Genomic DNA, 12,600 nt, shown 5'->3' with positions numbered 1-12,600 from the left:
GAGTGGAACAAAATCCCTCCTGAGATGTGTGCAAACCTGTTGGCCAACTACAAGAAACGTTTGACATCTGTGATTGCCAACAAGGGTTTTGCCACCAAGTACGAAGTCATGTTTTGCAGAGGGGTCAAATACTTATTTCCCTCATTAAAATGCAAATCAATTTATAACATTTTTGACATGCGTTTTTCTGGATTTTGTTGTTTGTTATTCTGTCTCTCACTGTTCAAATAAACCTACCATTACAATTGTAGACTGATCATGTCTTTGTCAGTGGGCAAACGTACAAAATCAGCAGGGGATCAAATACTTTTTTCCCTCACTGTAATTGTTTGTTTCCAACATTAGGGCTGTTTTCCTAAAGAAGTTAAATCTGCTTTGTGTTTTGTTTCCTTGCCACAATACTAACAAGTATCACGATACTGGTATCGTCCCGGCCCTACTATATGGGGCATAGAGTGCCATTTGGGCACTTAGTCTCACCCAGAGATTGACCCAGCTATGGGCCAGCAGTTTTCATCTGTTGCTTAAAGAAGCTCCTCATCAGTCTAACGGCCTAGGCTAAAGCCCGTGATGAAAAAAAGTGTGTGTTTATTGTGGATGGGAAACGTCTGAGCTGAGCAAACCGCCTTGTGTTAGTTACTAAGATACTCTTCTTTGTTGGCGCTCCACAATGGAGCCTGGATATTTATTTCAAATCTCCCTGCACATGTAGACATTTTTCCCAGGCCTTCGCTCTGGCAAGGGTGGCCGGAGAATATAAAGTGATGTTTACGTACCTTCCTTTAAGGTCAGAATGTCTTGCGAAAAGCCCCTCCTTTACAATGTATGTTGCCATGGCAACATATTAGCTTGAGCAGAGCACTGTTCAGGATTTTCTTCTCTGTCTTACAAACGAACCGATCAGCTCCTAGAGAGGGCCTGCGTTTGAATTTTTGGATGAAATTTCTTTTATAACTAGCTGATGTAGTGTTTTGAGGTATTAGACTTATTTCTGTCTGTTTTAAATACAATTCTAGTGCCTGACATCCAAGCCTGAAATTCACGTCTAATGTTATTTATTTACTTGGATTACAAGATGAAAGTCTTATTCATTGGTTTGATCCCGGGTTTTGTCAAGAAAAAAAAGTTGTATTCACGATTTAAGGATGATTTTAAGTCATGTTATTATTGAGGTTGCTTGTTTGCAGGGCCTTTCTATTGAGCCACTCTGCGCTCGTCGGCATAACCGGCCTCTTGTGTTGACAAAACCCAGGTGCCAGTCATTTATTCTTTGAAGACTTATCAGCCTGACACCTCTTGGTAATGACAACAAGATGGAGTCACTGTAGGGGGAATAAACTTGAGGAAAAGGAATGATCGAGCTACGACGTGAAGCAAACGGTTTCCCATGCACCTACTGCCGTGTCGTTGGAGCGAGTCTTTAGAAGTTTTAGTTTGCGGCAGCTTTACAGGGGGAGGCTCTCCAGTCCAGTGGCTCCCTCTCTGTTTTCTGTCTCTGACACGGCCAGAGCTGAAGGCCGGGGCTGAAGGGTACACTAATAAGGGCCCTTGGCATCTGGCACGTCTTTTAGCATGCAGAGGTAGAGAAGTGGACTGGCTGGGAGTGGTGAAGGGGTGTCTGCTCCCGCCCTCCATCCCTCCATCCCACACCTTCCTGTCAGGAAGAGGAGTGATGGGCAGTGGGATGATCTCTGCCACTGTGTGCTGACCTGCTGCAGATTAATGGGTGGGCTGGAAGGAAGGAAGCTCTCTCTCTTCTCAGTCTCTCTCTCTCTCCCACTGACTCTCTGTGGCTCTCCACCTCTCCCATGCATCCCATGCTCTTCTTTATTATATCCTTGTGAGCTTTACTGTAGTCCCTCTCCTCCTTCCTTATTCTCCTCTCCTCTCTCCGTCTCTCTCTCTCTGTCTCTCTCCGTCTCTCTCCGTCTCGCCCCGTCTCCCCGTCCCGCCCAGTCTCTCCCTCTCCCCATCTCTCTCCGTCTCTCTCCATCTCTCACTCTCTCTCCGTCTCTCCCCGTCTCTCCGTCTCTCCCCGTCTCTCCGTCTCTCTGTCTCTCCGCAGCTTGGCCCTGCCCTTACTTTTCCTCTTTCTCTCCTCACTCGTTTGCTCACTCCACATTTTCTCTCGCACTCCCCATTTACTCCCTCACTCCCGGTTTCACTCCCCGTTTACTCCCTCACGCCCCGTTTTTCTCCCTCATTCCCCTTTTTCTCCCTCACTCCCTGTTTTTCTCCCTCACTCCCTGTATTCTCCCTCACTCCCTGCTTTTTGCCCTCACTCCCTGTTTTCTCCCTCTCTCTGTACCATCTCCTATCCCTTCACTCTCTCCTCTCTCTCTTCTCTCGCTCCTCTCTCTCACTTCCCCAAGGCAAGAAAGAGGAGGGAATAGCACACCATGGCACAATGACATTCAGCTACCAGAGAACTGGCTCTCTATTTGATGAAACACTGTTTGTGCGTCCCAAATGGCACCCTATTCCCTATATAGTGGATTGCTTTTGACCTGACCCCCAAGGTAGTGCACTCAATAGGGAATAGGGTGCCATCTGGGACACATACACTGACTAGCTATGCTTCTCCAAGGACATGTTACAGGGATGCGTATATCCATTGTGCTGTACATAGCAGTACCCAGATATGTCATTTCTGATCCTACAGAGTAAAAGGATGTTCAGTTTTGGTATTGGGGCAACCAGTGATTCTGTGTAGCGGTCTTCACGGGTCCAAAAAGTTGGATCCGACTAGAACTGGACCCCTGGATTTCCTACATAAACCCGAACGGACCCGATAACAGTCCGACAATTGATTTATTCATTATCAGCTAAGTTGTTATTCTGGTTAATGTATAGTAGGCTAGGCCTAATATAAGTCAACAACTTCCCCGTATTAACCTAAAAGCAATAGGCTTTATGCAGAGCCGTGGTCCGGCCCACTCGGGTATATCAGCTGTAGTTGCATAGATCTGAGACCCCGTTTGGACCCGGACCTGTTCGGAGCTCAGGTCGGGTCTCAGGTTTTTGAGTTTGGGTGGACCCATGAAGACATCTAATTCAGTATCCCCTGGGTTGCTGGTGGTTTTGGATACCTCATGTGGATGGGTCTGGGTGAGCACACACACAAGTCCCCAAACGCACACAGTGCAGTGTCTCACACACATTTCTTCGAAATCTCTGATTCCCTGGTATTCCAGTGGAGCTGCACTAGACAGAGCAGGCAGCTAGCCCCACGCTCGGCGGCGGTGCGGTGTGAGGATCGGGGGATGCTGAATATTTCAGAGCTGCTATACAGTGGGGAGAACAAGTATTTGATACACTGCCGATTTTGCAGGTTTTCCTACTTACAAAGCATGTAGAGGTCTGTAATTTTTATCATAGGTACACTTAAACTGTGAGAGACGGAATCTAAAACAAAAATCCAGAAAATCACATTGTATGATTTTTAAGTAATTCATTTGCATTTTATTGCATGACATAAGTATTTGATACATCAGAAAAGCAGAACTTAATATTTGGTACAGAAACCTTTGTTTGCAATTACAGAGATCATAAATTTCCTGTAGGTCTTGACCAGGTTTGCACACACTGCAGCAGGAATTTTGGCCCACTCCTCCATACAGACCTTCTCCAGATCCTTCAGGTTTCGGGGCTGTCGCTGGGCAATACGGACTTTCAGCTCCCTCCAAAGATTTTCTATTGGGTTCAGGTCTGGAGACTGGCTAGGCCACTCCAGGACCTTGAGATGCTTCTTACGGAGCCACTCCTTAGTTGCCCTGGCTGTGTGTTTCTGGTCGTTGTCATGCTGGAAGACCCAGCCACGACCCATCTTCAATGCTCTTACTGAGGGAAGGAGGTTGTTGGCCAAGATCTCGCGATACATGGCCCCATCCATCCTCCCCTCAATACGGTGCAGTCGTCCTGTCCCCTTTGCAGAAAAGCATCCCCAAAGAATGATGTTTCCACCTCCATGCTTCACGGTTGGGATGGTGTTCTTGAGGTTGTACTTATCCTTCTTCTTCCTCCAAACACGGCGAGTGGAGTTTAGACCAAAAAGCTCAATTTTTTTCTCATCAGACCACATGACCTTCTCCCATTCCTCCTCTGGATCATCCAGATGGTCATTGGCAAACTTCAGACGGGCCTGGACATGCGCTGGTTTGAGCAGGGGGACCTTGCGTGCGCTGCAGGATTTTAATCCATGACGGCGTAGTGTGTTACTAATGGTTTTCTTTGAGACTGTGGTCCCAGCTCTCTTCAGGTCATTGACCAGGTCCTGCCGTGTAGTTCTGGGCTGATCCCTCATCTTCCTCATGATCATTGATGCCCCACAAGGTGAGATCTTGCATGGAGCCCCAGACCGAGGGTGATTGACCGTCATCTTGAACTTCTTCCATTTTCTAATAATTGCGCCAACAGTTGTTGCCTTCTCACCAAGCTGCTTGCCTATTGTCCTGTAGCCCATCCCAGCCTTGTGCAGGTCTACAATTTTATCCCTGATGTCCTTACACAGCTCTCTGGTCTTGGCCATTGTGGAGAGGTTGGAGTCTGTTTGATTGAGTGTGTGGACAGGTGTCTTTTATACAGGTAACGAGTTCAAACATGTGCAGTTAATACAGGTAATGAGTGGTGAACAGGAGGGCTTCTTAAAGAAAAACTAACAGGTGTGTGAGAGCCGGAATTCTTACTGGTTGGTAGGTGATCAAATACTTATGTCATGCAATAAAATGCAAATTAATTACTTAAAAATCATACAATGTGATTTTCTGGATTTTTGTTTTACATTCTGTCTCTCACAGTTGAAGTGTACCTATGATAAAAAATTACAGACCTCTACATGCTTTGTAAGTAGGAAAACCTGCAAAATCAGCAGTGTATCAAATACTTCTTCTCCCCACTGTATATAGAGGTGGTGTACACATTTAGAATGGCAAGAATAGAAACTTTCAGCTCTGGATGGCGCTCAGCTCTGGATGGCGCTCAGCTCTGGATGGCGCTCAGCTCTGGATGCAGACCCTTTTCCTTGTTTCTCCCTTTCTTATACCCGGGAGACAGTCGCTGCGATGAGATCAATGGGGATTTGATTTGCCTATTTTTAAACAAGCGTTATCTACTTTTTCCAGATTTCAATGATTGTGGCAACTGTCTGCATTGCTTACAATCGCAATTAAAAAATAAATATATATTTAAGAAAAAATAAATGCTAATTTGTTATGAAAGAGAAACAAGGACAATGCAGAGTATAAGTAATGCAATATGTAATGTGATACGTGATTAATTCAAGGCTTGCAAATCAGACCCTCTGTTTCCCAACACTTGCTCAACCTTTGTCTGACACTCCACTTGGCCCTCCAATATGCCTGAAAGCAGGAATAACGTTAAGGGAGGTGACGGGCAATGCCTTTGCCCTAAATGATCTGAATGGGTAATGATTTGAATCTTATAAATGATTTAGAGGCCTGGCCTAGAGGAAATACACGTGCGCGTGGGGGACATGACAGAAGTCTCTGAAAGCATTCCTCTCTCACCTCTGGGGACGAGATGCGCGCAGACGCTCTCTCCTCCTCTCCTCCTCCACCATCTATATATATCTCTCTCCCTCCCCCCTCTCTCTCTCTCTCCATCGCTCTCTCCTCCTCTCCGGTGTTGAGATCTCCCCACTGGCCAGTTCAGGTCTGATGTGAGCTGCTAGAATGCAGGCAGCAACACAGTAGTTATGTAGCCTATGCCCAGTAGGAAGAACTGAGCACATGGGAGGATAGAGGTTTCAGTAAGCAGGTCAGATGAAGGGCCATTATACAATTTTAGACCTTTCGATATCTTGAACAAGAGATGCTTCTCTAGATATGAGTTATTGGGGCTATTATGTCTGCGTCTAAAATGGCACCCTATTCATTTACATTTTAGTCATTTAGCAGACGCTCTTATCCAGAGCGACTTACAGTTAGTGAATAATTTTTTTTTTATACTGGCCCCCCGTGGGAATCGAACCCACAACCCTGGCGTTGCAAACACCATGCTCTATCAACTGAGCTACATCCCTGCCGGCCATTCCCTCCCCTACCCTGGACGACGCTGGGCCAATTGTGCGCCGCCCATGAGTCTCCCGGTCGCGGCCGGCTGCGAACCAGGATCTCTAGTGGCACAGTTAGCACTGCGATGCAGTGCCTTAGACCACTGCGCCACTCAGGAGTACACTGTGTACTACTTTTTACCAGGGCCCATAGAGTTAATGGAGAATAGGGTGTAATTTGGGATGCAGTCAAAACTAATGTAAGGCATGAAGTATATGCCTCACTTTAGAGACTCAGTAGGCCTGCTGAGTTGCAGCTGTATCAGACGTGGCCACACTGGGGCGCTCTAGACTTGACTCTACACCCACAGCTGTGCTAGAAAATTCTACACAGGTCCCTTCTATCTAGCCTACATGATGCTGTGAGGTAGAGCAAGGGCGCAGTCTATGTCTGTCCCAAATGGCACCCTATTCCCTAGTTGGTGCACTACATTTGACCAGGGCTCAAAAGTAGTGCTCTATATAGGGAATAGGGTGCCATTTGGGACGAAACCGTAGATTTTACAGCTCCACTGTCTGTGTGGATGAGACTGTTTGCCAAACGTGATTGATTATCAAAACAGTTGTGATAATAGTGGTGATGATCATAGGTAACCTAAGAGTTCAGAGAGGGGATCAGAAACTGTTACATTACATGAAAGGACACCTTCAAACAGACGATCACTGCACTATGTATAGTACCTGATCATAAATACGCCACACATCAGTTAGCATATCACCAGCTACCTAGTAACAAATTGATTAGATGCCCAATTTGAGGCTAACCGCAAGCCATGTGTAAGTCATTCTTTGCAGCTAATTCCTACAGTGCCAGACAGTATCTCCTCTACAGCGTTGTAGACAGAGGGTATGTCCCAAATGGCACCCTATCCCCTTTATAGTACACTAGTTTTGACCAGAGCCATATGGGCCTTGGTCAAAAGTAGTGCACGATACAGGCAATAGGGTGCCATTTGGAACACAGATAGAGCCTGTCCACCTCCACTGGCGGCACGGGGGGGAATGGACTCTGTTTGAACAGGTAGAGAGGACTTTATTAACCACTCAGCGGTCTGTGACCCGGAAAACCCAAATTACCACAACTCCTGTCTGCTTTGGGCCGCCGGGCCATGGGCGCGTTAAGAGCAGCCCTAATCGCCCCCAGATGTAATGGGAGGCCTGCGCTTAATCTACAGACAGTAGCGAGGCTTCACTTCAACTAGTTTTTTTTATTGAACCTCCAGTCTACTCTGAGCGGGTCTGCTATGCTGCCGGCCCCGGCTCAGAGTCTGGTTAGACCCTTTTATAGGCCCAATATACTGTTATAAAAGGTGCTTTAACATGGACTTCTCTGGAATCAGTTAAGTAAGCGTGGGGCTGCAATCTGGAACTGAGGATGCGTCCCAAACGGCACCCTATTCCCTACACGGTGCACTACATTTGATCAGGCCCCTATGAGCCCTGGTTAAAAGTAGTGTACTAAATTGGGACTAGAGTGCTATTTGAGACGTAGCATGAATGTAAAACGATGGACATTTTAATATGAGAGAGCGGGATAATTGCGGGTGATTTTATAGAGAAGGTATATATGCTTGATAGTGTATGTGATGTAAACCGAGAGGTCTACTTTCTTGGGGACCTGAATATTGACTGGTTTTCATCTAGCTATCCGCTCCAGAGGAAGCTTCTCACTGTAACCAGTGCCTGTAATCTGGTTCAGGTTATTAATCAACCTACCATGGTATTTACAAACACTACAGGAACTAGATAATCCACATGTATTAATCACTTTTTTACTAATAGTGTAGAACTTTATTCTAAAGCTGTATCCGTACCCATTGGATGCAGTGATCACAATATAGTGGCTATATCCAGGAAAGCCAAAGTTCTACAAACTGGGCCTAAAATAGTGTGTTCATACAAAGGATTTTGCTGTGACTTATGTTGATGATGTAAAACATGTCTGATGTGATTAATAAGGAGCACCTGTTAAGAAACTGACTTTTAGAACTGTTAAGGCTCCATGGATTGATGAGGAATTGAAAAGCTGTATTGTTGAAAGATATGGGGCAAAAGTAGTGGCAAATAAGTGTCTGCACTTCTGACTGGCTGACTTAATGCAACTTTTAGAAATTATGTGACTAAACTTAACAAAAAGAAGAAGAAACTGTATTATGAAGCCAAGATCAATGATATAAAGAATGATGGAAAAAAGTGAAATTGAATTTCATCGACTCAGATGGCTTATTCATCACAAAACCATTTGATGTTGCCAATTATTTTTATGATTACTTCATTGGCAAAGTGGGCAAACTTAGGCAGGATATGCCAACAATGAACAGTGAGCCATCATACTCAAGACTTAAGAAAAACAAAAAATGAAAGAAAAGCATTGTAAATTTGAATTTTGTAAAGTTAGTGTGGGAGAGGTGTAAATATTATTGTTATCAATCAATAATGACAAACCTCCTGGCATTGACAACTTAGATGGAAAGATACTGAGGATAGTAGCTGACTCTACAGCCACTCCTATATGTAATATATTTAATCTGAGCCTAAAGGAAAGTATTTGTCCTCAGGCCTGGAGGGAAGCCAAAGTAATTCCGCTACCAAATAGTGGTAAAGCGGCCTTTACAGCTTGCTGCCAGCTCTTAGCAAACTGTTGGAAAAAATGGTGTTTGACCAAATACAATGCTATTTCTCTGTAACCAAATTAACAACAGAATTTCAGCTTGCTTATAGAGAAGGGCACTCAACATGTACTGCACTGACACAGATGACTGATGATTGGTTGAAAGAAATTGATAATAAGAAGATTGTGGGAGCTGTACTGTTAGATTTTAGTGCAGCCTTTGATATTATTGACCATAACCTGTTGAGAAAACGTTTGTGTTATGGCTTTTCAACTTCTGCCATATCATGGATTCAGAGCTATCTATCTAATAGAACTCAGAGGGTTTTCTTTAATGAAAGCTTCTCTAATGTCAAACATGTAAAGTGTGGTGTACCGCAGGGCAGCTCTCTAGGCACTCTACTCTTTTCTATTTTTACCAATGACCTGCCACTGGCATTAAACAAAGCATGTGTGTCCATGTATGCTGATGATTCAACCATATACGCATCAGCTACCACAGCTAATGAAGTCACTGAATCCCTTAACAAAGAGTTGCAGTCAGTTTCGGAATGGGTGGCCAGTAATAAACTGGTCCTGACATCTCTAAAACTATAAGGGCATTGTATTTGGTACAAATCATTCCCTAAGTTCTAGACCTCAGCTGAATCTCGTAATAAATGGTGTGGCTGTTGAACAATTTTAGGAGACTAAATTACTTGGATTGTAAACTGTCATGGTCAAAACATATAGATTCAATGGTTGCAAAGATGGAGAGAGGTCTGTCCGTACTAAATAATAATATGCCATTTAGCAGACGCTTTTATCTTAGTCATGTGTGCATACATTTTTACGTATGGGTGGTCCCGGGAATCGAACCCACTACCCTGGCTTTACAAGCGCCATGCTTTACCAATTGAGCTACAGAGGACCACAGAGATGCTCTTCTTTTTTGACACCACACTCCACAAAGAAAGTCCTGTAGGCTCTAGTTTTATCTTATCTTGATTATTGTCCAGCCATATGGTCAAGTGCCACAAAGAAAGACCTAGTTAAGCTGCAGCTGACCCAGAACAGAGCTGCACGTCTTGCTCTTCATTGTAATCAGAGGGCTAATATTAATACTATGCATGCCAGTCTCTATTGGCTAAGAGTTGAGGAAAGACTGACTGCGTCACTTCTTGATTTTATAAGAAACATTAATGTGTTGGAAATTCCAAATTGTTTACATAGTCAACTTACACACAGCACTGACACACACACACTAATGCCACCAGGGTTCCTTTCACAGTCCCCAGGTCCAGAACAAATTCAAGGAAACGTACAGTATTATACAGAGCCATGAGTGCATGGCTTCCATCTTATATAGCACAGGTGAACGGCAAACCTGGCACAACGCCTCTCCCCCATGTGACCTACTTGTTGTGTGTATGTACTGACATGTATGTGTAACTGATAGATGCGCACACACACACACACACACACTACATGTTAATGTTTTTAAATGAATGTAAATTGTAAAGTCTTTTGTCTGTAATGTCCTTTTCGTTATGTGTAGGTCCCCAGTAAGACTAGCTGTCACCATTGGCATCGGCTAATGGGGATCCTAATAAATCTAATCAAAATACTGTAGAACTGTATGGTGGTGAGACTGCAGCAATACTGGTTGTGGGGAGACTGCAGTGTCTGCAAGGTTTCACTTTATGAACCAAGATTGCATCCCAAATGGCATCCTATTCCTACTTCTTTTGACCAGCTCAGTGGCCTTGTGGTTAGTATCCGCCCTGAGATTGGAATGTTGGGGGTTTGATCCCTGGTCGAGTCATACCAAATTATCAAAATGGGACCCGATGCCTCTGCTTGGCACTCAGCATTAAGGAGAAGGGTAAAGCCCTGCAATAGACTAGCGTCCTGTCCATAAACAGGAGATGGGATACTGCCCTATGGGCCGTTCTGGCTCGGACAAGGCTACCTACTTACTTATCATAGGGCTCTGGTCAGGGGCTCTGGTCAAAAGTAGTGCACTACGTAGGGAATAGGGCACCATTTGTTTTGCCGTTCCTTCCTTGCAGTGTGAATGGCCTTAGGAGAACTGGGCAAAATCCCAGCTTGTTATGAATAAAAACGGTGACATTGCTCTTTTTGTTTCTCTCCCCTCCATCTGTGTGTGTTTCCTCGCAGGGCATTAAGTCACGAGTTCTAGAGACCTTTGTGATGCTCTTCCTCCTCGGACTGCTCATCCTAGGAATAGTCTGGGTGGCGTCCGCACTCATCGACAATGACGCAGCCAGTATGGAGTCACTCTATGGTAAGGCTATGGGGATTCTGTCTGTGTCTCAAATGGCACCCTATTCCCTATATAGTGCACTACTTGGACCAGAACTCTATGGGCCCTGGTCAAAAATAGTGCACTATATAGGGAAAAGGGTGCCATTGGGTACGCAGTCGGTCTCTATTTTTCTAGCTGTGGTTTAATGTGTTTGTTCAGCTCTGACTAATATTTCCTCCTTCAGATCTCTGGGAGTTCTACTTACCATACCTCTACTCCTGTATATCTCTGATGGGGGGACTGCTCCTCCTGAGTGAGTATTGGTGTTGGATCATAAGAGCATATTCAATGGAAAATGTGTAAATGAAATGGAATATTATCTCGATTGATGTGCGGCAAGTTCAAGTAACACTTTTAATAGGTCACCAAAGTGTACCAAGTTTCATGCTTTTATGAAAAAGTATGTGGTGGTTGGTTGGGGGGGATCACATATCGCTTGGACTAGAAGATCATTTCTGTAATAATGCCTAAGTCCCTTATGTCCTAGAAGTGTTTTGGTTGTGTCTCACCACTTGTAACTTGGCTTCGTCCCCAGTGTGTACTCCTGTGGGCCTGTCCAGGATGTTCACAGTCATGGGCCAGTTACTAGTCAAACCAACTGTGAGTACTAATTTCCATTCCATTCTCTATCTCTAAAAACGCCTTCATCAGTGTGTTTTATAAGCGCCAGATGCCAGCCAAATAGCTGGCATACTAACCCTTATGACTGGCTACCTAATTGACTTTAACAAATTGGGTTGCAGCAGATTCATTTTTGCCCTCGCACCCCCCTACCTGGCTACTTTTTTCATTACGCTGGCTACTTCAGATTTTTGGGAACACACTGCTTCATGTATTTATGTGTACTGTACAAAAACATTAGTGACTATATAGGTTTGACAGACATCATGGATTTCTAGCTTTCCTCTGTCAGACTCTGAAATGGGTCATTTTTGTTATTAACACGCTCGACTTGAGGACACGATGACTACAGACATGTAACCAACTGATCCACCCATCTGTTACTCCCCGGCCCCACATTGGGCCATTTTCTCCCTCAGATCCTGGAGGACCTGGATGAGCAGATTTACTGCATCACTTTGCAAGAGGAAGCCCTTCAGAGGAGATTGAACGGTAGGTTGTCAGTACGTCCGCATCCCAAATAACACTATATTCCCTATTTAGTGAACTAAACAGTGAACTAAATTGACCAGAGCCGTATGGGCCCTGGTCAAAAGTAGTGCACTATATAGGGAGTAGAGTACCATTTGGGACGTAGACCAGGAAATGTGTTGGCACATTACATGGAGATGACTACCCCATTGGGTGTGATGGATCACTGCCGCACTGAAATCGAATAGCATTGACAAATCAGCCTCCCCACTCCACCCTCGCTTTCTCTCGTTCTCTCTCTCTCTCTTGTTCTATCTCTCTCGTTCTCTCTCTCTCTCTCTTGTTCTATCTCTCTCGTTCTCTCTCTTTAACTTTTGCTGAAGGACATGCTGCAGCTGCTATGGTTGGAGACCATAAATTGCATTGGTGGAGAGTTTTGGAGTCAATTTACGAAGTCTGAGCACACGCCACACTGTCACTACTGGCTAGGTGATTTCCTCATTTGATCACAGGCCCCAG

The 12,600-nt window shown here is 44.7% G+C and overlaps 1 protein-coding gene across 2 annotated transcripts in view; it reads left to right on the top strand.

Annotated features, from left to right (window-relative positions):
• The window catches only part of lmbr1 (limb development membrane protein 1), a 62,631-nt gene that overhangs the window by 25,293 nt on the left and 24,738 nt on the right, over positions 1–12,600 (top strand). For both annotated transcript variants that reach the window (XM_041881087.2, XM_041881086.2), the window contains exons 6-9: positions 10,842–10,968; positions 11,174–11,242; positions 11,525–11,589; positions 12,030–12,102. In XM_041881087.2, coding sequence (XP_041737021.1) covers positions 10,842–10,968; positions 11,174–11,242; positions 11,525–11,589; positions 12,030–12,102 — 334 coding nt within the window. The remainder of the gene's footprint in view (positions 1–10,841; positions 10,969–11,173; positions 11,243–11,524; positions 11,590–12,029; positions 12,103–12,600) is intronic.

The sequence above is a fragment of the Coregonus clupeaformis genome, chromosome 7 (assembly GCF_020615455.1).
Source record: "Coregonus clupeaformis isolate EN_2021a chromosome 7, ASM2061545v1, whole genome shotgun sequence".
Taxonomy (NCBI): Eukaryota; Metazoa; Chordata; class Actinopteri; order Salmoniformes; family Salmonidae; genus Coregonus; species Coregonus clupeaformis.
This window is presented reverse-complemented; position numbering and strand designations above follow the sequence as displayed.